Source organism: Ranitomeya variabilis, chromosome 1 (genome assembly GCF_051348905.1).
Source record: "Ranitomeya variabilis isolate aRanVar5 chromosome 1, aRanVar5.hap1, whole genome shotgun sequence".
Taxonomy (NCBI): Eukaryota; Metazoa; Chordata; class Amphibia; order Anura; family Dendrobatidae; genus Ranitomeya; species Ranitomeya variabilis.
In genome coordinates, this window is record NC_135232.1 from 342185857 (window position 1) to 342212987 (window position 27131).

A 27131-nucleotide genomic window follows, 5' to 3' on the forward strand; every position below is an offset into this window, starting at 1 on the left:
GCGGCCATGTCTGACCCGGGAGGAGAGGTGGTGGCGGTCGCAGTCGCAGACTCAGAGACACCTCCGGGCCCCGCAGTAGGCGCAGCCGCGGGCCTTGTACCACCGTCGGGTCCCGCAGAGCTTGCAGCCCCATCAGCCAGCCGAATACTGCCGCGGCTACGGCGGCCATAATGCCCTTCTCTATGCCATACCTACCTGCAGCAGCCTGGCTCCCGCGATACTCTGGAGAATCACATACATTAACTGACTTTAAAGAAGGGATCTGCAGCCTGCTTGAGTTTTATCCCCGACAGAACCTTAGAATGTTCATATGATAACAGGCCAACTCTTTGGAGCGGCTCTGAGGGAAGTGAAGTCCTGGCCTGCTGCGGATAAGAGAACTGCGCAACAGGTCTTCGCAAAGCTTAAAGCCACCTTTGACACCCGCACCGCTACGGAAATTAAATTGACGTTCTATGGGTGCAAGCAGAGGCCGCAGGATAGCTTACGGGACTATGCCCTTAATCTCCAGGAGGCGTTGCGGGCCATCAAGCAGAATGACCCAAACAGCATGCAAGATGAGGATAAACTCCTAAAGGAGCGGTTCATTGAGGGGCTCCTGTGCAGTCACCAAAGGGCTCAACTGCACTTCCTGGCCATGCAGAATCCAGACCTGACTTTCGCGCAATTTAAAGATAAAGCCATCCAGGTGCTACAGGAGCGACAGCCCAGCTGCGCAGTACTTCCTAGGCATCAAGCTCTCACGTACCACCAGGAGGTGGTGCCAGATGCTCCAGTTGCCGCTGAGGCCGATGCCCAGATCCTGGAGAATGATTCCCCTGCAGGACTACGCCTCCAGATGCACGAGCTGACCAAGAGCATTGCTGCCCTAGCCCGGAACGTACAGTCCCTACAGGAGGCTCCCAAGGAGAAGATCCAGCTGACTTCCAGAACGAAGGATGTCCCCTGGCAGCGACAGAGGAGGATTCTGCCAACCAGAGGCAGAGACGACGATCGCTTTCATCGGGATGGACGACCTATCTGCCGCCGTTGCCACCAGGTGGGCCATCTTGCAAGGTACTGTCATTTAAACGAGCAACCCCTGGGGCAGAGGGCCAACCCCCAGGAGTAGGACGACCAGGCCCGCAATATTGGAGAGCCAAATACATTGGAGGGCGACCAGTTCTTCCCATCGTGATCGACGGTATCCCCATGAACGCTTTGCTGGACACCGGTTATCAGGTGACGACTATGCCTTACATCCTTTACAAACATTATTGGGAGGACACCGATATTACTTGTGGCCCCGATGATGATTTCACCATAATAGCCAGTAATGGTCAGCCATTGCCACAAGTGGGGTACAAAGAGGTCACCATTAAAGTGGGGCGGGTAGAATTGGAGGCCCAAGGGATTGTAATTGTTGATATTGACCGACGCGAATGTAACCCCATGATGACCATTGGTACTAATGTCATAGAAAATTGTCTTGCAGAGGTTATTGTCTTGTTACAGCAGGTAGCGGAGACAGCTGGTTACAGTGAACAACGTGCCCTGCAGAAAGAAATCAGAGCTCTGATGCAGAGACAACAGGTAGAGCTGACTGGTGGTGAAATTGGCCGTGTCACAGTGAGTGATTCGAACCCAATTGCGATACCCCCCAGGAGTGAAATGCTAATATGGTGTCAGGCAGCAACAGGCCTCGGGCAAGGACTACCAGGCCATGGTAGAGCCTGTATACTCAGATAATAGGCCTACCCTCCTGACAACCAGAGGGGTGGTTGAAGTCCGCAAGGGGAGGGTGCCAGTACGTGTTCTTAACTGTGGGGAAGAGGAAGTCCACCTAACCAAGTATGCCACACTTGCCAAACTGTTTACTGTTGATAATAGTGTGATACAGGCACCAGGACCCTTGGTCCCATCCAATCCGACGGAGAACAACGGCTCCGCAGGGCAACCGAGAGATTCGTGTCAGGAATTGCACGTGGGCACTGACTCCACCCCATCACACCAGAAACAGGGGGCCTACAGAGTGGTTCATGAGTATGAGCGGGTATTCAGCAAGCACCCCCTAGATTTTGGGCAGGTAAAAGGGATTCGACATCATATCCCCACAGGAGATCATCCACCCATAAAGGAGAGATACTGTCCTGTACCCCCAGCTCATTATCAGTGTGCCAAAGACATGTTGCGAGGGATGAAGGAGGCTGGGGTAGTGAGAGACAGTTGTAGCCCCTGGGCAGCTCCATTAGTCCTCGTCAGGAAAAAGGATGGCACAATGAGGATGTGTGTTGATTATAGGCAGCTAAATCGCATTACACATAAGGATGCATACCCACTGCCCAGGATAGAGGAGTCTTTGGCTGCTTTAAAATCTGCTAAATACTTCTCTACCTTGGATCTCACCAGTGGGTACTGGCAGGTTCCCGTGGCAGAGGCGGACAAGGAAAAGACGGCCTTCACGACACCGATGGGTCTCTGCGAATTCAACTACATGCCCTTCGGATTGTGCAATGCCCCGGGAACGTTCCAGAGGATGATGGAGTGCTGTCTGGGGCACAAGAACCTTGAAACCGTGTTGCTATACCTGGATGACGTCATCATCTTCTCCAAGACTTATGAGGACCATCTGAAGCACCTGGCTGAGGTGTTCGAAGCCCTGTCCAACTTTGGCCTAAAGGTAAAACCATCCAAATGCCATCTGCTAAAACCCAAGGTGCAGTACCTGGGCCATGTAGTGAGTGCCGAAGGGGTGGCCCCAGACCCTGACAAGGTCACTGTGATCAAAGACTGGCCAAAGCCCGGCAACCTCCATGAAGTCCGGCAGTTCCTCGGGTTGGTAGGCTACTACAGGAGGTTTATCAAGGACTTCACCAAGAAGGCCGCGCCATTGCAAGACCTGTTGGTGGGCCATTCCAAGAACAACAAGGGTAAGAATACCCCATTTGATTGGAACGATGGACTGGAGGGATCTTTCACTTGTTTAAAGTTGGCGCTGACGGGAGAAGAGGTACTGGCCTACCCTGAATATGACCAACCGTTTGTGCTGTATACGGATGCCAGCAGCGTGGGACTGGGAGCCGTGTTGTCCCAGGTCCAGAAAAGCAAACAGAGTAATTGCTTACGCCAGCAGGAAACTTCGCCCCACTGAAAGGAACCCTGACAACTACAGTTCCTTTAAGCTGGAATTCCTCGCCATTGTTTGGGCAGTGACGGAGAGGTTCAAGCACTACCTGGCCTCAGCAAAATTCACCATCTTCACGGAAAATAATCCACTCACACATTTGGACACAGCAAAACTTGGTGCCTTGGAACAGCGATGGATGGCCCGGTTGTCCAATTATGACTTCACCATCAAGTACCGGGCAGGGCACAAGAATGCGAATGCCGATGCATTGTCCCAGATGCCCAACTTGCCAGAAACAGGAGAAGACTCGGGGGCACTTGAAGAGGTAGAGCTGCCCGCTTTCCATCACCCCAAGGCCACCCAGTGTTCCCATCATGTGGACAACAGGCACAAGAACAAGCAGGACGCCACGCTGAATCCCCTGCCCCACTACGGATGGGCAGAGACCCAGGATGGTGACCCCGCGGTCCGTCGGGTGAAAGAGCTTCTGACGCAGGCAGGTTTTCATCCCGGCCCGGATGATCCACAAGAGACACAACAGCTGTGGAAGGGGAGAGGCAAACTGTTTATTCACGATGGTAAGCTGTGCCGAAGAAGCATCGACCCACACACTCATGAATTGGTATGGCAGATAGTGGTCCCAAGGCAAGATGCGCCAATGGTTCTGGGAGCGTACCACGATGGGGCAGGACACTTCGGATGGAGGAAGTTAGAGAGACTACTCCGTGGGAGGTTCTAATGGATCGGCATCAAGAAAACCATCGAAAAGTGGTGTCGAGAGTGTGGCCCATGTAGCCTACGCAGGAAGGACCGTGACAGCCAACGGGTTCCCTTACAGCCTATCATCACCAAACGGCCGCTCGAACTGGTCGCGCTAGATCATGTGAAGCTAACACCTAGCCGGTCAGGCTATGTCTACGCTCTTACCATCGCGGACCACCACTCTAGATTCCTGGTAGTTGTGCCTGTCAAAGATCTGACGGCCAGGACGGCCGCCAAATCTGTTGTGAATTCTGCTCTTGGGCTCCCTCCGGTGGTTGTAAGTGGTAGCGCTGCTGTCTCTGAATCACAGCATTTATCAGGTGTTTTCACTTTTTGCAATTTGGACAGGGCTATTTAGTCTTGCTTCACCCTTTAGTCAGTGCCAGTTGTCCATTGTTCCTGGAGGATTCACATCCCTGCCTGGTCTCTTCTGCTTTGCAGTTCTTTTCAACAAAGATAAGTTCTGGCCTTGATTTTGCTGTCCACATGCTGTGGTCTTATTGTTCAGTTATTTTCCATGTTTTGTCTTGTCCAGCTTGGTCTGTATAAGGATTTGTTTAGCCAAGCTGGTATCTCTGGAGATGCAGATATACCCTCCATGTCTTTAGTTAGCTGTGGAGTTTTTGTATTTTCTGTGGTGGATATTTTCTAGTATTTTAATACTGACCGCATAGTACTCTGTCCTGTCCTTTCTATTTAGCTAGTACTGGCCTACTTTGCTAAATTCTCATTTCAGTCTCTGTATGTTTTTTCCCTCTCCTCTCACAGTCAATATTTGTGGGGGGCTGCCTGTTCTTTGGGGATTTTCTCTGAGGCAAGATTGTTTTCCCTTTTCTATCTCTAGGGGTAATTAGTCCTCCGGCTGTGTCGAGATGTCTAGGGAGTGCTAGGTACATTCCACGGCTACTTCTAGTTGCGGTGTTAGGTTCAGGGTCTGCGGTCAGTACAGGTACCACCTTCTCCAGAGTACGTCCCATGCTGCTCTTAGGCCACCAGATCATAACAGTACAACTGGCCAACAATGAGTTAACCGCATCTCAGAAGAAGGGAAGGAAAGTGCTGAGCCATTTTTTTTTCTGTAGTCTGTTGTGTTTTTTTTCTTCTCTTCCCTCTTTGCCTCTGGGTGGCTTAGGAGTTCGGCGCTGGTATGGAGGTTCAAGGATTGGCTTTATCGTTCAGACTCCAGTTTTAGAGCCTAGAATTCCAACTCCTGATTTGATTTTTGGGGATAGGTCCAAATTTCTGAGCTTTAAAAATAACTGTAAACTGTTTTTTTCTCTTAAACCCCGTTCCTCTGGTGATCCCATCCAGCAGGTTAAAATTATTATATCTCTGCTGCGTGGTGACCCCCAGGATTGGGCATTTGCCCTGGAACCTGGGAATCCGGCGTTGCTTAATGTAGACACCTTTTTCCAGGCGCTTGGGTTATTGTATGACGAACCTAATTCAGTGGATCATGCTGAGAAGACCTTGTTGGCCCTGTCTCAGGGTCAAGAAGCGGCAGAATCATATTGCCAGAAGTTTAGAAAATGGTCTGTACTGACTAAATGGAATGAGGATGCCTTGGCGGCAATCTTCAGAAAGGGTCTTTCTGAATCCATTAAAGATGTTATGGTGGGGTTCCCCACGCCTGCTGATCTGAGTGATTCTATGTCTCTGGCCATTCAGATTGATCGGCGCTTGCGCGAGCCCAGAGTTGTGCACACTATGGCATTGTCTTCCCAGCGGAGTCCTGAGCCTATGCAGTGTGATAGGATTGTGTCTAGAGCTGAACGACAAGGATTCAGACGTCAGAATAGGTTGTGTTTTTACTGCGGCGATTCTGCTCATGTTATTTCTGATTGCCCTAAGCGTACCAAGAGAATCGCTGGTTCTGTTACCATCAGTACTGTACAACCTAATTTTCTGTTATCTGTGACCCTGATCTGCTCATTATCGTCATTTTCTGTCATGGCATTTGTGGATTCAGGCGCCGCTCTAAATTTAATGGACTTAGAATTTGCCAGACGTTGTGGTTTCCCCTTGCAGCCTTTGCAGAGTCCTATTCCTTTGAGGGGCATTGATGCTACACCGTTGGCTAAAAATAAACCTCAGTTTTGGACACAGCTGACCATGTGCATGGTGCCAGCCCATCAGGAAGATTGTCGTTTTCTGGTGTTGCATAATTTGCACGATGCTATTGTGCTGGGTTTCCCATGGTTACAGGTGCATTATCCGGTATTAGATTGGAAATCTATGTCTGTGACTAGTTGGGGTTGTCAGGGGGTTCATGGTGACGTTCCTGTGATGTCAATTGCCTCCTCCCCCTTTTCTGAAATTCCTGAGTTTTTGTCAGATTTCCAGGATGTATTCAATGAGCCCAAGTCCAGTTCCCTTCCACCGCATAGGGACTGTGATTGTGCTATTGACTTGATTCCAGGCTGTAAGTTCCCTAAAGGCCGACTTTTCAACCTGTCTGTGCCAGAACATACCGCCATGCGGCGCTATGTGAAGGAGTCCTTGGAGAAGGGGCATATTTGGCCATCTTCTTCACCATTGGGAGCAGGTTTTTTCTTTGTTGCCAAAAAAGATGGCTCCTTGAGACCCTGTATTGATTATCGCCTCTTGAATAAGATCACGGTCAAATTCCAATACCCTTTGCCTTTGCTTTCTGATCTGTTTGCTAGGATTAAGGGGGCTAGTTGGTTTACTAAGAATGACCTTCGAGGGGCATATAATCTGGTTCGTATTAAGCAGGGGGACGAATGGAAAACTGCGTTTAATACGCCCGAAGGCCATTTTAAATACCTTGTGATGCCATTCGGACTCTCTAATGCTCCATCTGTGTTTCAGTCCTTCATGCATGATATATTTCGGAATTATCTTGATAAATTCATGATTGTATATTTGGATGATATTTAGATTTTTTCAGATGATTGGGAGTCTCATGTGAAACAAGTCAGGATGGTATTTCAGATCCTTCATGATAATGCCTTGTTTGTGAAGGGGTCTAAGTGCCTCTTTGGAGTACAGAAGATTTCTTTTTTGGGCTTCATTTTTTCTCCCTCATCTATAGAAATGGATCCGGTTAAGGTTCAGGCCATTCATGATTGGATCCAGCCCACATCTGTGAAGAGCCTTCAGAAATTTTTGGGCTTTGCTAATTTTTATCGCCGTTTCATTGCCAACTTCTCCAGTGTGGTCAAACCCCTGACCGATTTGACGAAGAAAGGCGCTGATGTTATGAATTGGTCCTCTGCGGCTGTTTCTGCCTTTCAGGAGCTTACACGCCGATTTACTTCTGCCCCTGTGTTGCGTCAGCCGGATGTTTCTCTTCCTTTTCAGGTTGAGGTTGACGCTTCTGAGATTGGGGCAGGGGCCGTTTTGTCTCAGAGGAATTCTGATGGTTCCTTGATGAAACCGTGTGCCTTCTTTTCTCAAAAGTTTTCGCCTGCGGAACGCAATTATGATGTCGGCAATCGTGAGTTGTTGGCTAAGAAGTGGGCATTTGAGGAGTGGCGACATTGGCTTGAGGGGGCCAAGCAACGTATTGTTGTCTTGACCGATCATAAGAATCTGATTTATCTCGAGTCTGCCAAACGGCTGAATTCTAGACAGGCCCGATGGTCCCTGTTTTTCTCCCGTTTTGATTTTGTGGTCTCGTATCATCCGGGTTCTAAGAATGTTAAGGCTGATGCCCTCTCTAGGAGCTTTTTGCCTGATTCTCCTGGGGTCCTTGAGCCGGTCGGTATTCTGAAGGAAGGGGTGATTCTTTCTGCCATCTCCCCTGATTTATGACGGGTTCTTCAGAAAATTCAGGCTGATAAACCTGACCGCTGTCCAGTGGGGAAATTGTTTGTTCCTGACAGATGGACTAGTAAAGTGATTTCGGAGGTTCATTGTTCTGTGTTGGCCGGTCATCCTGGGATTTTTGGTACCAGAGATTTGGTTGGTAGGTCCTTTTGGTGGCCTTCTTTGTCACGGGATGTGCGTTCTTTTGTGCAGTCCTGTGGGACTTGTGCGCGGGCCAAGCCTTGCTGTTCCCGCGCTAGTGGGTTGCTTTTGCCTTTGCCGGTCCCTGAGAGGCCTTGGATGCATATTTCTATGGATTTTATTTCGGATCTTCCGGTTTCCCAGAGGATGTCAGTTATCTGGGTGGTTTGTGACCGGTTTTCTAAGATGGTTCATTTGGTAGCTTTGCCTAAGTTGCCTTCCTCTTCTGATTTGGTTCCGTTGTTTTTACAGCATGTGGTTCGTTTGCATGGCATTCCGGAGAACATTGTGTCCGATAGAGGTTCCCAGTTTGTTTCTAGGTTTTGGCGGGCCTTTTGTGCTAGGCTGGGCATTGATTTGTCTGTTTCTTCCGCATTTCATCCTCAGACAAATGGCCAAACCGAGCGAACTAATCAGACTTTGGAAACTTATTTGAGATGCTTTGTGTCTGCTGATCAGGATGATTGGGTGGCTTTTTTGCCATTGGCCGAGTTTGCCCTTAATAATCGGGCTAGTTCTGCTACCTTGGTTTCACCCTTCTTTTGTAACTCTGGTTTTCATCCTCGTTTTTCTTCAGGGCAGGTTGAGCCTTCTGATTGTCCTGGGGTGGACTCTGTGGTTGACAGGTTGCAGCAAATTTGGGCTCATGTTGTTGACAATTTGGTGTTGTCTCAGGAAGGGGCTCAGCGTTTTGCTAACCGTCGTCGCTGTGTTGGTTCCCGGCTTCGGGTTGGGTATTTGGTCTGGTTGTCTTCCCGTCATGTCCCTATGAAGGTTTCTTCCTCTAAGTTTAAGCCTCGGTTTATTGGCCCTTATAGGATTTCTGAGATTATCAATCCAGTGTCTTTTCGTTTGGCCCTTCCAGCCTCTTTTTCCATCCATAATGTTTTTCATAGATCTTTGTTGCGGAAATATCTGGTGCCCGTTGTTCCCTCTGTTGATCTTCCTGCCCCGGTGTTGATTGATGGGGAGTTGGAGTATGTGGTTGAGAAGATTTTGGATTCTCGTTTTTCGAGGCGGAGGCTTCAGTATCTTGTCAAATGGAAGGGTTATGGCCAGGAGGATAATTCTTGGGTTGTTGCCTCCGATGTTCATGCTGATGATTTGGTTCGTGCCTTTCATTTGGCACGTCCGGATCGGCCTGGGGGCTCTGGTGAGGGTTCGGTGACCCCTCCTCAAGGTGTGGGGTACTGTTGTGAATTCTGCTCTTGGGCTCCCTCCGGTGGTTGTAAGTGGTAGCGCTGCTGTCTCTGAATCACAGCATTTATCAGGTGTTTTCACTTTTTGCAATTTGGACAGGGCTATTTAGTCTTGCTTCACCCTTTAGTCAGTGCCAGTTGTCCATTGTTCCTGGAGGATTCACATCCCTGCCTGGTCTCTTCTGCTTTGCAGTTCTTTTCAACAAAGATAAGTTCTGGCCTTGATTTTGCTGTCCACATGCTGTGGTCTTATTGTTCAGTTATTTTCCATGTTTTGTCTTGTCCAGCTTGGTCTGTATAAGGATTTGTTTAGCCAAGCTGGTATCTCTGGAGATGCAGATATACCCTCCATGTCTTTAGTTAGCTGTGGAGTTTTTGTATTTTCTGTGGTGGATGTTTTCTAGTATTTTAATACTGACCACATAGTACTCTGTCCTGTCCTTTCTATTTAGCTAGTACTGGCCTCCTTTGCTAAATTCTCATTTCAGTCTGTGTATGTTTTTTCCCTCTCCTCTCACAGTCAATATTTGTGGGGGGCTGCCTGTTCTTTGGGGATTTTGTCTGAGGCAAGATAGTTTTCCCTTTTCTATCTCTAGGGGTAATTAGTCCTCCGGCTGTGTCGAGATGTCTAGGGAGCGCTAGGTACATTCCACGGCTACTTCTAGTTGCGGTGTTAGGTTCAGGGTCTGCGGTCAGTACAGGTACCACCTTCTCCAGAGTACGTCCCATGCTGCTCTTAGGCCACCAGATCATAACACAAAACCTTCCAGCAGTACTTCTGTAGACCACATGGGTACCCGGAGAAGGTACTGACCGATCAAGGGCCAGCATTTGAAGCGGAGGTGTTCCACAAGTTCTGCAATCTGTACTGGTGTAAGAAGATCAGAACCACACCATACCATCCACAAACCAACGGGATGTGTGAGAAGATGAACCAAGTGGTAATCGACTTACTGAAGACCTTGCCTGTGGAGGAACGGAACTCGTGGCCAACAAAGTTGCCTGACTTGGTGGACATGTACAACCACATCCCAGTGAATTCCACCAACTGCACTCCAGCGTACCTGATGCGAGGAAGATCTAGCAAGTTACCTGTTGATCTAGATATGGGGGTCTGTTGTGAATTTGGATTCTGGGCTCCCCCGGTGGCTACTGGTGGAATTGAACTGGTGTTTTCATCTTCTCTGTTCACCTGTTCCCATCAAGATGTGGGAGTCGCTATATAACCTTGCTGCTCTGTTAGTTGCTTGCCGGTCAACAATGTTATCAGAAGCCTCTCTGTGCTTGTTCCTGCTCCTAGACAACTACTAGATAAGTTGGACTCTTGTCCATGTTTGTTTTTGCATTTTTGTTCCAGTTCACAGCTGTAGTTTCGTTACTGTGTCTGGAAAGCTCTTGTGAACAGGAATTGCCACTCTGGTGTTATGAGTTAATGCCAGAGTTTTAAAGTAATTCCTGGATGGTATTTTGATAGGGTTTTCAGCTGACCATGAAAGTGTCCTTTCTGTCTTCTGCTATGTAGTAAGTGGACCTCAAATTTGCTAAACCTATTTTCATACTACGTTTGTTATTTCATCTTAATTCACCGCCAATACATGTGGGGGGCCTCTGTCTCCTTTCGGGGTATTTCTCTAGAGGTGAGCTAGGACTAATATTTTCCTCTGCTAGCATTATTTAGTCCTCCGGCTGGTGCTGGGCATCTAGAATCAACGTAGGCATGCTACCCAGCCACTGCTAGTTGTGCGTTAGGTTTAGTTCATGGTCAGCTCAGTTCCCATCTTCCAAGAGCTAGTTCCTATATATGCTGATGCTATGTTCTCTTGCCATTGAGAACATGACAGTTTGACCGGCCCACAAAGTGTTAATTGTTTGGGCTGAAGCAGGAGAAAAAGAAGTGTTTAAGGGAATTTTTTTTTTTTTTTTTTTCCCCTCAGAGTTTTGCTGCCTAGCCCTTAATTGCTGTCTAGCTTCTTCTTACCTCCTCTTAACCCTTGAATGGCTCTGTGTCCACCTGTTTGTAATGGATCTTCAGAGTGTAACTGCAGGTTTGAATAATCTCGCCACGAAGGTACAAAATTTGCAAGACTTTGTTTGTCATGCACCTGTATCTGAGCCGAGAATTCCTTGGCCGGAATTTTTCTCGGGGAATAGATCTGGGTTTCAGAATTTTCGAAATAATTGCAAATTATTTTTGTCCCTGAAATTTCTCTCTGCCGGAGACCCTGCACAGCAGGTCAGGATTGTGATTTCCTTGCTCCGGGGCGACCCTCAAGACTGGGCTTTTTCATTGACACCAGGGGATCCTGCGTTGCTCAATGTGGATGCGTTTTTTCTGGCCTTGGGGTTGCTTTATGACGAACCTCATTTGGAGCTTCAGGCAGAAAAAACTTTGATGTCCCTATCTCAGGGGCAAGATGAAGCGGAAATTTACTGTCAAAGATTCCGTAAATGGTCTGTGCTTACTCAGTGGAATGAGTGCGCCCTGGCGGCGACTTTCAGAGAGGGTCTCTCTGATGCCATTAAGGATGTTATGGTGGGGTTCCCTGTGCCTGCGGGTCTGAATGAGTCCATGACAATGGCTATTCAGATCGATAGGCGTTTGCGGGAGCGCAAACCAGTGCACCATCTGGCGGTGTCCACTGAGAAGTCGCCAGAGAGTATGCAGTGTGATAGAATTCTGTCCCGAAGCGAGCGGCAGAATTTTAGACGGAAAAATGGGTTGTGTTTCTATTGTGGTGATTCTACTCATGTTATATCAGCATGCTCTAAGCGCACTAAAAAGCTTGATAAATCTGTTTCCATTTGCACCTTACCGTCTAAGTTTATTCTATCTGTGACCTTGATTTGCTCTTTGTCATCTATTACCACGGACGCCTATGTCGACTCTGGCGCCGCTTTGAGTCTTATGGATTGGTCCTTTGCCAAACGCTGTGGGTATGATTTAGAGCCTTTGGAGACTCTTATTCCTCTGAAGGGGATTGACTCCACCCCATTGGCTAATAATAAACCACAATACTGGACACAAGTAACTATGCGTATTAATCCGGATCACCAGGAGATTATTCGCTTTCTGGTGCTGTATAATCTACATGATGATTTGGTGCTAGGATTGCCTTGGCTGCAATCTCACAACCCAGTCCTCGACTGGAGAGCTATGTCTGTGTTGAGCTGGGGATGTAAGGGGGCTCATGGGGATGTACCTGTGGTTTCCATTTCATCATCTATTCCCTCTGAAATTCCTGAGTTCCTGTCTGACTATCGTGACGTCTTTGAAGAATCCAAGCTTGGTTCATTACCTCCGCACCGAGAGTGCGATTGTGCCATAGATTTAATCCCGGGTAGTAAATACCCAAAGGGTCGTTTATTTAATCTGTCTGTGCCTGAACATGCTGCTATGCGAGAATATATAAAGGAGTCCTTGGAAAAGGGACATATTCGTCCATCGTCATCTCCCTTAGGAGCCGGTTTTTTCTTTGTGTCAAAAAAAGACGGCTCTTTGAGACCATGTATCGATTATCGGCTTTTGAATAAAATCACTGTAAAATATCAATACCCATTGCCGTTGCTGACTGATTTGTTTGCTCGCATAAAGGGGGCCAAGTGGTTCTCTAAGATTGACCTTCGTGGGGCGTATAATTTGGTGCGAATCAGACAGGGGGATGAGTGGAAAACCGCATTTAATACGCCCGAGGGCCACTTTGAGTATTTAGTGATGCCTTTTGGTCTTTCAAATGCTCCGTCAGTTTTCCAGTCCTTTATGCATGATATTTTTCGCGATTATTTGGATAAATTTATGATTGTGTATCTGGATGATATTCTGATTTTTTCGGATGACTGGGACTCTCATGTCCAGCAAGTCAGGAGGGTTTTCCAGGTTTTGCGGTCTAATTCTTTGTGTGTGAAGGGTTCTAAGTGTGTTTTTGGGGTACAGAGGATTTCCTTTTTGGGATATATTTTTTCTCCCTCTTCCATTGAAATGGATCCTGTCAAGGTTCAAGCTATTTGTGATTGGACGCAGCCCTCTTCTCTTAAGAGTCTTCAGAAATTTTTGGGCTTTGCTAACTTTTATCGTCGATTTATTGCTGGTTTTTCGGATATTGCTAAGCCATTGACCGATTTGACTAAGAAGGGTGCTGATGTTGCTGATTGGTCCCCTGACGCTGTGGAGGCCTTTCGGGAGCTTAAGCGCCGTTTTTCCTCTGCCCCTGTGTTGCGTCAGCCTGATGTTGCTCTACCTTTTCAGGTTGAGGTCGACGCTTCTGAGATCGGAGCTGGGGCAGTGTTGTCGCAGAAAAGTTCTGACTGCTCCGTGATGAGGCCTTGTGCCTTCTTTTCCCGTAAATTTTCGCCCGCTGAGCGGAATTATGATGTTGGGAATCGGGAGCTTTTGGCCATGAAGTGGGCTTTTGAGGAGTGGCGCCATTGGCTTGAGGGGGCCAGACATCAGGTGGTGGTATTGACTGACCACAAAAACTTGATTTATCTTGAGACCGCCAGGCGCCTGAATCCTAGACAGGCGCGCTGGTCATTATTTTTCTCTCGGTTTAATTTTGTGGTGTCATACCTACCGGGTTCTAAGAATGTTAAGGCGGATGCCCTTTCTAGGAGTTTTGAGCCTGACTCGCCTGGTAACTCTGAGCCCACAGGTATCCTTAAGGATGGAGTGGTATTGTCAGCCGTTTCTCCAGACCTGCGGCGGGCCTTGCAGGAGTTTCAGGCGGATAGACCGGATCGTTGCCCACCTGATAAACTGTTTGTTCCTGATGATTGGACCAGTAGAGTCATCTCTGAGGTTCATTCTTCTGCGTTGGCAGGTCATCCTGGCATTTTTGGTACCAGGGATTTGGTGGCAAGGTCCTTCTGGTGGCCTTCCCTGTCACGAGATGTGCGAGGCTTTGTGCAGTCTTGTGACGTTTGTGCTCGGGCCAAGCCTTGTTGCTCTCGGGCTAGTGGATTATTGTTGCCCTTGCCCATTCCTAAGAGGCCTTGGATGCACATCTCGATGGATTTTATTTCAGATCTGCCTGTTTCTCAGAAGATGTCTGTCATCTGGGTGGTGTGTGACCGTTTCTCTAAGATGGTCCATTTGGTTCCTCTGCCCAAGTTGCCTTCTTCTTCCGAGTTGGTTCCTCTGTTTTTTCAAAATGTTGTTCGTTTGCATGGTATTCCTGAGAATATCATTTCTGACAGAGGGACCCAATTCGTTTCTAGATTTTGGCGGGCATTCTGTGCTAGGATGGGCATAGATTTATCTTTTTCGTCCGCTTTCCATCCTCAGACGAATGGCCAGACCGAGCGGACTAATCAGACCCTGGAGACATATCTGAGGTGTTTTGTGTCTGCTGACCAGGATGATTGGGTTGCTTTTTTGCCATTGGCAGAGTTCGCTCTCAATAATCGGGCCAGCTCTGCCACTTTGGTGTCCCCGTTTTTCTGTAATTCGGGGTTTCATCCTCGATTTTCCTCTGGTCAGGTGGAATCTTCGGATTGTCCTGGAGTGGATGCTGTGGTGGAGAGATTGCATCAGATCTGGGGGCAGGTGGTGGACAATTTGAGGTTGTCCCAGGAGAAGACTCAGCTTTTTGCCAACCGCCACCGTCGTGTTGGTCCTCGGCTTTGTGTTGGGGATTTGGTGTGGTTGTCTTCTCGTTTTGTCCCTATGAGGGTCTCTTCTCCTAAGTTTAAGCCTCGGTTCATCGGCCCGTATAAGATATTGGAGATTCTTAACCCTGTTTCCTTCCGTTTGGACCTCCCTGCATCCTTCTCTATTCATAACGTTTTTCATCGGTCATTATTGCGCAGGTATGAGGTACCGGTTGTGCCTTCCGTTGAGCCTCCTGCTCCGGTGTTGGTTGAGGGTGAGTTGGAGTACGTTGTGGAGAAAATCTTAGACTCTCGTGTTTCCAGACGGAGACTCCAGTATCTGGTCAAGTGGAAGGGATACGGCCAGGAGGATAATTCTTGGGTGAATGCATCTGATGTTCATGCCTCTGATCTGGTTCGTGCCTTTCATAGGGCCCATCCTGATCGCCCTGGTGGTTCTGGTGAGGGTTCGGTGCCCCCTCCTTGAGGGGGGGGTACTGTTGTGAATTTGGATTCTGGGCTCCCCCGGTGGCTACTGGTGGAATTGAACTGGTGTTTTCATCTTCTCTGTTCACCTGTTCCCATCAAGATGTGGGAGTCGCTATATAACCTTGCTGCTCTGTTAGTTGCTTGCCGGTCAACAATGTTATCAGAAGCCTCTCTGTGCTTGTTCCTGCTCCTAGACAACTACTAGATAAGTTGGACTCTTGTCCATGTTTGTTTTTGCATTTTTGTTCCAGTTCACAGCTGTAGTTTCGTTACTGTGTCTGGAAAGCTCTTGTGAACAGGAATTGCCACTCTGGTGTTATGAGTTAATGCCAGAGTTTTAAAGTAATTCCTGGATGGTATTTTGATAGGGTTTTCAGCTGACCATGAAAGTGTCCTTTCTGTCTTCTGCTATGTAGTAAGTGGACCTCAAATTTGCTAAACCTATTTTCATACTACGTTTGTTATTTCATCTTAATTCACCGCCAATACATGTGGGGGGCCTCTGTCTCCTTTCGGGGTATTTCTCTAGAGGTGAGCTAGGACTAATATTTTCCTCTGCTAGCATTATTTAGTCCTCCGGCTGGTGCTGGGCATCTAGAATCAACGTAGGCATGCTACCCGGCCACTGCTAGTTGTGCGTTAGGTTTAGTTCATGGTCAGCTCAGTTCCCATCTTCCAAGAGCTAGTTCCTATATATGCTGATGCTATGTTCTCTTGCCATTGAGAACATGACAGGGGTCCTAACCCCCGAAGATACCTCGCCAGATGCAGATTAGGATACAGAAAGGCAGCAAAGGTACCGCCAAATACAGGAATGCGTGGAAAGAAGTCTAACCCAAGCCAGACAAAAACAAGAAAGGGACTACAACCAGCATGCTCTTGCGATTCCCTTGTCACCCGGTGAGCAAGTACTCAAACGAAAGAGGAGATTACACAAGCTTGATGACCAATGGGAAGCGGAACCGTATACCATCCTGCCATCTGATTTTGACAATACGAAGGTCTGTCTCATCAGCAAAGATGAGGGAGAAACCTCAACAGCAATATCCAGAGACCACCTTAAAATATGCCCTGATAAGTTGAGAGAGAGGGAAACAGATGCAGGAACCCCTCCACCTGTAGAAGAGGAGAAGATGATACACACTGTTGTTGGCGATTTTCCCCAGTCTTGGACTCAAATAAACCAAGCCATTGTGGTACCTGTTTTAACGTTTCGCGAGCTGAAACCGCCAGAACCAAATGTGATGCCAGATCATCCGGAACCGCAATCACAGCAGACCCCACCAGAGGATGCCATGCCAACAGTTGAACCGGCAAGTCCTCCCTCTGCTCTCGGTGAATCTGCCATCCCCAAAATTAGTAGCAGTAGCCCTGAGAGCTCCAGCATACCAGTGCTACCCAGACTCACTAGAAGTGTAGCTAGAAGACAGTGCACTACACCAGTGATAGCAAGCGCAGCGGGCCCTGTTAGGTCAGTAGCAACTCCTGCACTGCGGAGGTCTACACGTAGCACTAAGAATCAAACCCCAATTCGCTACAAAACTTGGAAATATTAACGATAGCTGCTATTTGGCTAAAAATGTTTGTGTATATATCTTTGTTACAGATTTAAAATGGACAGTGGAGTAATGGACAGTGAATTGCTCCAAAGCTTTCAAATGGGATCCCTTTGTTTACCCGGGATCCCTGCTGTTTCAAGTTTGCACCCACTGAACTGGGAGTCATGAACTGTGCATGACCAAAACTTTTGCAACGTTCAAGTGTCCTCACCTCCCATAAAGGGAAGCACTGTTATATTTACTTGTTCATAGCATTTACTTGTTCATAGCATTTCCAAAATTTTGTATGTCTTTTACTAACATGTATTGTTGTTTTTCTTTTCTTAGTCCGGGAGTACTGGATTTAACGGGTGGGGAGTGCAACGCCCCAGAGTCTGGTCGTTGCAGTAACGTCACTCTTTCGCCAGGGGGAGTGATGGTATGTCTGATTGTACTAAAAGAGTTCACCTTGCCAGGTATCACAGTCACACATTACACTTCACACTCTGGCCACCAGGAGGAGCCAAAAGGTCCTATCTACTCGGCTACTCCTCACACATGGTTAAAACTGGGGGTTGGATAGAAAGTTAGGGAGAAAGCAGTCTGAGAGAGTTCGGGAGAGGACCTGTCAGGGGTGGGATCCTGACAGTGGCCTAGCACAGGACAGATCGTTACGGAGCCATGCCTGCACCTCATTGCGGCGGAATCTTAAGAAAGGACACAAAGCGAAGTATATTTTGGAGAAGTGAGAAATGAGATCACAGCACAAAGGCAATAGAACCAGAAGGAGTCGTGCCCCAAGATCGGCAACATCCTTCTGAGGCGCGTAGCCAGTGGCCAGAGCACCGAGGAAGTAATAGGCTCTACGCATTACTTTGAACTACGGCAGGGCAGTTAACTCTAGGTTGGCTGTCTCACCTTTTCACCTAATGAAGACAACGGAGGCAATTGTGGGAGAGGGGCGTCTCTAGGGTCCCTATAAAATAACTCCAGGCCTACCCCGTCATACGGGTGCATCCTATCCATATCATCTGGGGGACAGAGAGAGAGAGAGAGAACAGAAACATACATGACAGTTGTGAGGACTATCCCGTGGTGCTCAGCAGGGAGGTACTACAACACACAGGCGCTGGTAGGAAGGCCACTGATTTCCACCTGCAAAGGGAACTCTGGATGTGCCTTTGGCCCGGCCAGTCTCAGCCAGCCCTGTTAGCAGTGCTCTGGATTGGGGATGCCGAAGCCTTCAGTAAAAAGGTAAAGAGACTGCAACCCTGTGTCCTCGTTATTTACTGCAACCTACACCGTCACCTACATCTTTAATTGGGCGCCCCTTAGCAGGGCCACGGACCGGGTCAGACCACGTGACATCCCCAGAACCGAGAGACCCGGTACCGAGTACCCCGCTGCCCTGTGTCTGGGGGCCGCTCCACACACATACTAATTCTACGTTTGTTTACAGCTCTGCTTATGGAACACTGTAAAATTAATATTGAATCCACACAAAAAATTCTATATGCTTCAAACAAAGTCAATATGACTGTGACATGCAGAAGTAGTGCTAAATGCTGTGCTTCAGAAGCATCCAGCAACTAGAGGGGTTAACACCAGTAATGTGTCATTCGCAAGCGATCTGACACAAAGAGCCAGCTCCCTGCTGTGAACGATGGGAGCCAGCAAGCCAGTGAGAGCCACTAAAATTCCTGAATGGCTCTCACTGGGCGTAAAATCCCCTGACTTAAGCAGGTATAACCCCGCCCACCTGAGCAAAACTCCACCCACTCATCAATTTAATTGGTTCCTAGCAAGTGTGCAGAGTTTCTACGGTAGGTGGACATGGTTTCGGGTGCCTGAACACACATTCAATGAGGATCCATTTAGGATCCAAAAAGAGCCGTTTTGTCAGCCGAAAGAGCCGGTTCTTTTTGGTGAGCGGAGCCATGAGAGCCGGATCACCAAAAAGAGCCAGACTGCCCATCACTAGTTAACACAGTCACAGGAGACAGGGAGTGGTTAGCAGAGCCTCAGGAGGATTGTGGGAAACCAGTTTACTGTTTTGGCAGCAGCCAAAGGGATGAGTGGTGTGTGATCTCTCTCACACAAAAGTTTAGGCAAGTGAATCATAAGGACACAGGATTCCATTACAGAGTGGAAATGGGCTAATGCCCTTTACTGCTAGTGGAGAAAGTCTATCAGGAGCAGGAAGACAAGTACTGGAAGAAGTTGTGTTACAGGGATAATCTCCCTCTGCAACCCTCCCCCTCCTCCATTACACTGGGCTAGAAGGAATGCTGTGTGTGTACTACTGTTACTTTGTAAAGAGTCTTGATCTGTGCTTAACTGCTATCAAAAGAGACTGTTAGACAATGTGCCTCTAAGAAGCAGCTGTACTATTTATGAAGCATGTGCTTAAGAGACTTGAATTGTACTGAATGTGCTGTGACATTAAACTACACTGTTCATGAGAACTTTGTCAATTGTATCTGTGTGAGCAAGTGGATCCATTTTGTGCCTGAGGAAGCTGCAGTACATTGTCGCCCTGAGTAACGGTTCCCCCAGAGTTCCAAAGAATTCATGAGACCTGTCCCGCCCCTATCTAAACCTAGCGGCGTGCACGTAACATGACCCATAGGTTAATATGCATTATATACTGCTGTTCCATTAATCTAAATTACTGTATGCCTGAATTTGTGGTGTCAAAAACACGTTTTAGCTAAGTAAATTTGCATTCAGTAAATTTGTTTTTGAAGACATGATCCTAAATCATATTTCATTTGTTTTCTTTCAGGATTTTCTGCATATGCTATTGGAAACTGTTCCTGAACATTTGAAGTGAGTGATAAACTTATTATATTTGTCCATTTCACATTAGACATGCACTATATGGCGAATGATATAGAGGACCTATATGCCCTGGCTGGACATCCCATTCCAAAATCATGGGTGTTATAGTCACAAAAGAGGGTTTAACTAATAACAGAGTATTCCCCTTCTGAGAAGACTTTCCACAAGATTTTGGAGTGTGTTTGTGGGAATGTGAAGTCAGATAGTGATGTTGGACGCGAAGGTCTGTCTTGCATTCCTCATTTTATTTTATCCTAAAGCTGTTCCAAAGGGTTGAAGACCAGACTAAAATTCCTACTTGAGACAAGCACTTACGGTGCAATTAAGAAAATTGACAGGATCCCTTCAGGTATAAAATTCCTGATGTTTTAAGTCACTCTTGTAAAATACATTTGTTGTGTTTTGAAATACGGAACCGTCTTAGTCAAGCATTCATTCTTGTACCGATGTCACTCCCAGAGACAAGTTGGGACTCTATAGTGAGTTATGCAGTAGAAAATTGGTGATATAATTTGTTATGGGTTTCACACTATTTTTATGGTTTCAGGGAATCTGTCATCCCTAAAACTTAAATCATTTCATAACCATAAAACCATTCACAAACCATTCATAAAAATAATGCATGTAGTGTAGATTTTACTTACTGCATTTTATGTAAAAGCAGCTTTTTATTAGATAATTAAATTAATGGGAATCTGTCAATAGGTTTTGCTATGTAATCTAAGGACAGCAAGAGGTAGGAGCAGAGAAACTGATTTCAAGGTTGTTTCACTTACTAGGCTATGTGCTGTTGAGTCAATACAATGATTATTTTAGCAGCAGGAGATTACTACTACAGGATTACAGCTCACATGCTTCCTTGTCCAACAACACCCCCAGCACTGATTAGCATCTTATTGTCAGTATAGTCAGTATACAATGTACAAAGAAAGCTGCTAGTCAGTGGTGTGGCCGGGGTTACCTTTCTGAGCATTGTTACTTCTAAAAACACTGATTATATCATAACTGCTACATCTAGTAAATTAAGTGATACATCGCTGAAAGGAGTGTCTATTTCTCTACATTATGCTGATCTGAAATGAGGTAGCAAAAACCTGGTGACTAGTGATGAGTAGTGTTGAGCACTCCGATACCGCAAGTATCGGGTATCGGCCGATATTTGCGGTATCGGAATTCCGATACCAAGTTCCGATACTTTTGCGATATCGGGAATCGGGATCGGGATGCATATTCATGTGTAAAATAAAGAATAAAAATTAAAAATAGGGATATACTGACCCTCTGACGCGCCCTAGTTGTAACCGCTGCAACCGGCAGCCTCCGTTCCTAAGAATGAGCGAGTGAAGGACTTGCGATGACGTCGCGGTCTTGTGATTGGTCGCATGAGCGGCCACATGAGCGGTTACGCGACCAATCACAAGCCGCCACGTCATCGAAGGTCCTTCACGCGCTCATTCTTAGGAACGGAGGCTGCCGGTAAAAACCGCTAGGTCCAGGGTCCGCCGGAGGGGTGAGTATATCCATATTTTTTTTTTTTTATTCTTTATTTTTTACATGACTATGGATCCCAGGGCCTGAAGGAGAGTTTCCTCTCCTTCAGACCCTGGGAACCATCCAGGATAGCTTCCTATACTTGTGTCCCATTGACTTGTATTGGTATCGGGTATCGGTATCGGCGATATCCGATATTTTTCGGATATCGGCCGATACTATCCGATACCGATACTTTCAAGTATCGGAAGGTATCGCTCAACACTAGTGATGAGTGAAAACCGGTACAAATAATTTTTAATATTCGTGTATTTGCACCGAATAACAAATCCAATGCAAGTCCATGGGAAAGCCGAATATTATTATTATTATTATTATTTATTTATATAGCACCATTAATTCCATGGTGCTGTACATGAGAAGTTGTGTTCTCCTGGACCAAACAAGCAGGTCTGACTAAATGGGAACAGCATGGAGAAGATGCTGGCATGCCTTTATTTTTTATGATAAATGGCAACAGCAGAGTAAGGAAAATGATTGGCATTGGTAAGTTGTGACATTTGCATATCTCTGCAAGCTTTGCAGAAGTCACACAACTGCTACATAAAGATACGCTACTTATTTACCCAATATACATTTTTTTTTCTTTTATATTGCTTTTATGACACATGCAGCAACCAACTCAGGGAAATTACTGGTAAATAGTGACGTTTGTGTAGCTCAGCAAGTTTTGCACCAGTCACACAACTGGTAGATAAATATTAGCTATTTCAGCAATAGGTGAGGAATTACTTAGCAATTAGTTTTTAGAAAAGATGTTAACTATATGCTGGCACTGAAGATTATTATTTAGCTGTTAAAAAAAGGTGTTTTTTATATGCTGGTACGCAGGAATATTTTAAAGCTCCAAAAAAATTTGTTTAGTATATGCTGGTACTAAGTAATATTATTTGGCTCTAAAAAGAGCTGTTTTGTATATTATGGTAGTGGATGAAACCCTGCCTATCTCTCCCTAATCCCACAGTCTGTTTCTACACAATACAGTACAATGCAAACTAGCAGAGATCTGCAGCATGTACTTGCAATGATAACGCCCAGGTGCCTGCCTTTCCCTAATATTACATCTCTTCCTTCGCTATCTCCACCTAACAAAGAACTAATCTTCACTATCAGTAGCTCTTAAAAGAGCTTTTTGTAATTACAAACTATATGCTGTTTTCACTCTCCCTACGCTCACACTACGCTGTTTCCGGCTGTAATGTGCTCAAGATGGCGCCGGTAGGGATTAAATATCCCATTTAATGCTGTAATTCCAGCCAATCGCTGTAATGCCACACCAAAGATGGTGCCGGCATTACTGGGATTGGCAAGCAAGATACAGTGTAGCAAAGACTAAGTGCAAAATGAAGGGATAAGAGAATGGGAACCCAACACTAGGGAAGAGGGGAGTGAAGACCCCTAGGCAGATCTAACATCATCCTGTCTGCCTTAAACGTCCCTATATAGGATCTGCACCTACCGCTGAGCAGGAACCTAATTCCTGCCTTACCCTAGCGATAAGCCCTGCATAGGGAAGGACAGAATGAGCACTAGTCAATCCTCACTACCACTAAAGACAGCTGGGCCAAGCTTAGTGCACCCTTCCTTTCAATCAATTAAAATCCACCACATCTCCTCTTTTGATGATTGACAGTACTCAGTGCTTGAATTGAGTCGTTAGTCCTGAACACACTGACATTGGAGAAGCAAACAGTATCCGTGTGTGCAGATGCATTGTCATTCCTCTCCTGTTTGCAGTGACAACTCGCTGCACACTGTGTGTGCGCACTTGTTTGGCTCCTGCAAATTTCAGTGTGTACAACAGTAGGTTCAGTAGATTGTAATTAATGAGGTAAAACAGTCTACTGAGCTCTTGACCATGTCAAGGGTGACCCAAACCCCCTCAGTTTCATATCTAATAAATATTTTTTTGTATATATAGTGCAAAAGGTAAAATCTACATGACCAGTATGCTTTCTTATAGGGGCTAAGTACCATATATGAATGTATAAATGGTTTAATTCCAGTTTTGTGACTTTACGTTGAGTCCTAAAATGAAACAGTCGTATTATTAGTGCCAATTTTATATTAAAGCGTACACCACTATGATAAATCTGGCACAGCCTCTTGCTGCCTGATGTGTTTTTTAAGCTTTGTAAATTTCAGAATGTATTTATGAATGTCCCCTCTGTGTTAGTTATTTGTACCAGATTACCATTAATTTATTTTGTGGTGTTTAGAAGTAAAATTTTGGTTTGAAATATGATTATATTTGACTATAACAATTTCAGTCCTTTCATTTTTGATAGATTATTTGGTCTTTTTTAAATTTTCTACCTTTTTTTAGAGCCCGATCTGCTCAGTGATCCTAGTCATGGTGTAGGACTTCAACTGATTACTATAAGAGCTAAAAGCTACCAGTTGTTTTACATTTGCTATGGTTTTAAACGCTGTTCTTTGAGACCTAAGCCATCCTGACAATTCCTTTTTTCATGGCAGATGTCTAACCTAAACACCACAAAGTACCTATTTCTGGCTAAGGCCTAAAATAACTTTTTGTCAACTTTAAATGTGTACATCAAGAAACCTTCATATAACTTGAAACATTTTCATAACAAATATTATCTTGCATATAAATAATCTTACGTAACGTATGGCTGATAAAAATCCAAATAAAAAATTACTTTTCATTTCTCAAAATGTCTAAAGGCAATTTTGAGTAGGGTTTTGCTTGGCACAATTCTTTGCTTTTGCTTAGGAAGATGATGTTTTACAGATGTGCACCACTGTCTCGCTCGTTCATGACCGGATGCTGCAAGAGAAACAGTTGACATGAGTTGTTAATTTTATGACTGCAGCTGAAAATAAAAGTGCTCTTAATTTCCAGTGGGACTGGAAAACATGAATTATTTGTTTCAAAGAGTCAATTTAGTCACTGTGCTGACAGTTTCTGGTAGCACTTGTTGGGTTGCACCAAATGTTCTTTTCTTTGTGAAGAACAATTCCATTCAGAAATGGAAATGAAATTATTCCAAAAGATATTCAGGCAGTACCAGCTATGCTGAATTCTGGCACTGCCTGGTCTAAACTCTAAAACTTGAACTTGTATTAATGCGTAAAATTAATTTATTAGTTTTGCAAATGTTTTTAGGTTTATAATCCAACTTGGCCTTATCAATAATTTTTAACCAATCATTTTACTTTTTTAAACAGTTTTTAAAAATCCTTTTCGAAATCATTTTTATTTTTTCTTCCTTTGTATTAAAAAAAAATAAATTGTTATCAGTTTTGAAGGTAAACCTAAAGCGATATGAACTTAAATGTAAATCTTGTATCAGGAAAAGTATTGAAGAGGTCAGCTAAGCTGGAGGTTAAGCAAATGGAGGAAATAAACTATATTGGGAGAAGGGTCAGAGTCAAGCCAAGTGTCATGGCTACAATTAGAAACAAAAACAATACTGTCTATGTGTCGAAGTCAAGTATACTTGCTAAGAAAATTTGGCAAAGATTAGGAACCATACAAATAACTGTAATGTATCAGAAGAAGTAGGCACCAGCAAAAATTAAATACTATTATTATTAGTGATGAGCGAATATACTCGTTACTCGAGATTTCCCGAGCATGCTCGGGTGTCCTCCGAATATTTTATTAGTGCTCGGAGATTTAGTTTTCATCACCTCAGCTGAATGATTTACATCTGTTAGCCAGCATAAGTACATGTGGGGGTTGCCTGGTTCCTAGGGAAATCCCCACATGTAATCAAGCAGGCTAGTAGCTGTAAATCATCCAGCTGCGGAGGAAAAAACTAAATCTCCGAGCACTAAAAAATACTCGGAGGACACCTGAGCGTGCTCGGGAAATCTCGAGTAACTAGTATATTCGCTTATCACTAATTATTACGTGTAAGTGCCTATTATATATTTCATCTAATAAATAATTCTACCAAGTGGAGCGTAGTCACTCAGCATGATACACTTTCTATATTTTCTGAGTTAAAGGGGTTATCAGGGATTATTTAATTTTTTTACTATGGGCCTAAGGACTAACAGGCAGGCAGTTACTAACCACTTGCCTGCTGTGTCCAGCACCTGTTCATGCTGGCACAGAGTGTGACCGCTCCTGCTGGCAATTCAGTGGCTTCCGCTGGCATCACATTAACAGAGCTTCTCTTTTGCTCTGCTCTGTTGACCAGGCGTGACTGTTGACATCATGCTGATTGACAGCCGGCTCCTTGCTGCCTAAATGTCAATCAACATGACGCCTGCAGTCAAGCCTGAGCAGCCCAAAAGAAGAGCTGTTCTGCTTAGGTGAAGCTCCTGAATTGTTGTCGGGAGTGGTCAGTGACTGTTCTGAGCTGACACTGGGTAGAACAGGCAGGCAGTTGACTCTGTTAGCAACTATCTGACAGTGTTTTGGCCCATAGTTAAAAAAAAATTCCTGGGCAACTCTTTTACGCTTGCAATAAATCTGAAATGTACTGTACATTGTACACGTTTTATTGTGTACAGTAAGATCTACTCACTTCTGGAGCATTTATTGAAAATAAATTATTTTTCAACGAATCATTCTTTGATTATGATTAGTGCTGCACTTTGTAGAAGCAAAACACATACGCATAATTAAAAGGCTATAGTTGTGTTTTTGAAATTTGGTATAACGATTAGTAGTAAATTGTGCCATCTGCTCAACAGAAATACTTTATTCTTTCATTTACGGAGCTCCTGGTTCTCATTTTGTCCGCCTCTGCTTTAGTACTATTATATTTACACTCCATGCTCTGTAACCACTTACCAAGACCCATGATTGGCTAGAGCCATTTTCCGATATTATGTTGCCAAGCTATGTGTAGTCTGTTGCCAGCTTTCGGAATTTGTGGTTTGAATTTCAGTGCTAGCTCTTTGTGGAAATTCTATTTCCATAATATTCAGACATCGAATAAATGATCATTTCCTGAAAAAGAGAGAATGTTCCTGATTCAGTGGAAATAAAACAATTTATTTTTACTTGTTTTGATCATATTATGATAGTAAATGTATGGTAACTACTCTGTTGTTTACTGGTAAAGTCAAAGACTTACTCAGAATTCTTGGCATAGTGTAGAAACACTAGTTGTAATGTGTTCAATACTCAACAATTAATGTGAGCAGAATATAACTGATTGAAACACTTATTTCATATATAACTGCTGTATTTCTCATATAGCAAAATGTCTAGTAATATGGGTATACTAGATGTAAAGGGATCCTGTGATGTCCAATAATGTGATTAGCCTGAAGTTATAGGGTTAATCTGCAGGTTAATAGCATTATGAAGGTCCCTGGCAGCAGTATTCAAAGTGCGGCACTTGGGAGAAAATGAGCTTTATTCCTTCCACTAGCCGCTGGCTTCCAGTCATGCAAGCTTGCCCAGAGCAATTAGTCACTACTCACAGCACTGAGATCGGCTGACGGATGTAAGCTCACCCTGGCACCGACAGACAGAGCTGTCCTGATGCACTGCAGAGGCAATAGGCCATCGTTGCCGGGGTGTGCTTACTGCAGCCACTCTCAGGGCTGTGAGTGGTGACTGTAAATGCTTTGGGCTTGCCTTCCTAACTGAAAGCCGGTCAATTCCCGGAGGAATAAAGTTAATTTTCTTCTGGGTGCAACACTTTCAGTACTGTGGCAGGGCACCTTCATAATGCTTTTAAACTAGAGATTAACCCTATATTATTATTATTATTATCATTATTTATTTTTAGAGCTCCATTGATTCCATGATGCTGTACTTGAGAAGGGGTTACATACAGGCAGGGCCGGTTTTAGACAAAGTGGGGCCCTAGGCAAAAATTTAAAGTGGGGACCCCAAATGATAACATTGCACTGTGGCCCCCATATTTAGGGGCCTTATATCGATCAACGGGTCTGCCACTATTAGCTGTACGCAGGGGCGTTGCTAGGGTCAGAAAAGATTCGGGGCCTAAGACAAAGAGTTGCCCCCCACCCCCTCTTAATTTTTTTTTTAATTCTTCAGATAAAACAGTGCTAACTCTCTGAGAACAGATAATGTAGTAGATGTCACCTGCAGTCCTATGTAACATCAGAGATAGCAGTAATAACTCTCTGAGTACA

General features: G+C 45.3%; 1 protein-coding gene across 1 annotated transcript in view; it reads left to right on the top strand.

Moving 5' to 3' along the window:
* Positions 1-27131, top strand: part of AOPEP (aminopeptidase O (putative)) — an 837890-nt gene that overhangs the window by 522931 nt on the left and 287828 nt on the right. Inside the window, exon 10 of the mRNA XM_077299600.1 lies at positions 19435-19478. Coding sequence (XP_077155715.1) covers positions 19435-19478 — 44 coding nt within the window. The remainder of the gene's footprint in view (positions 1-19434; positions 19479-27131) is intronic.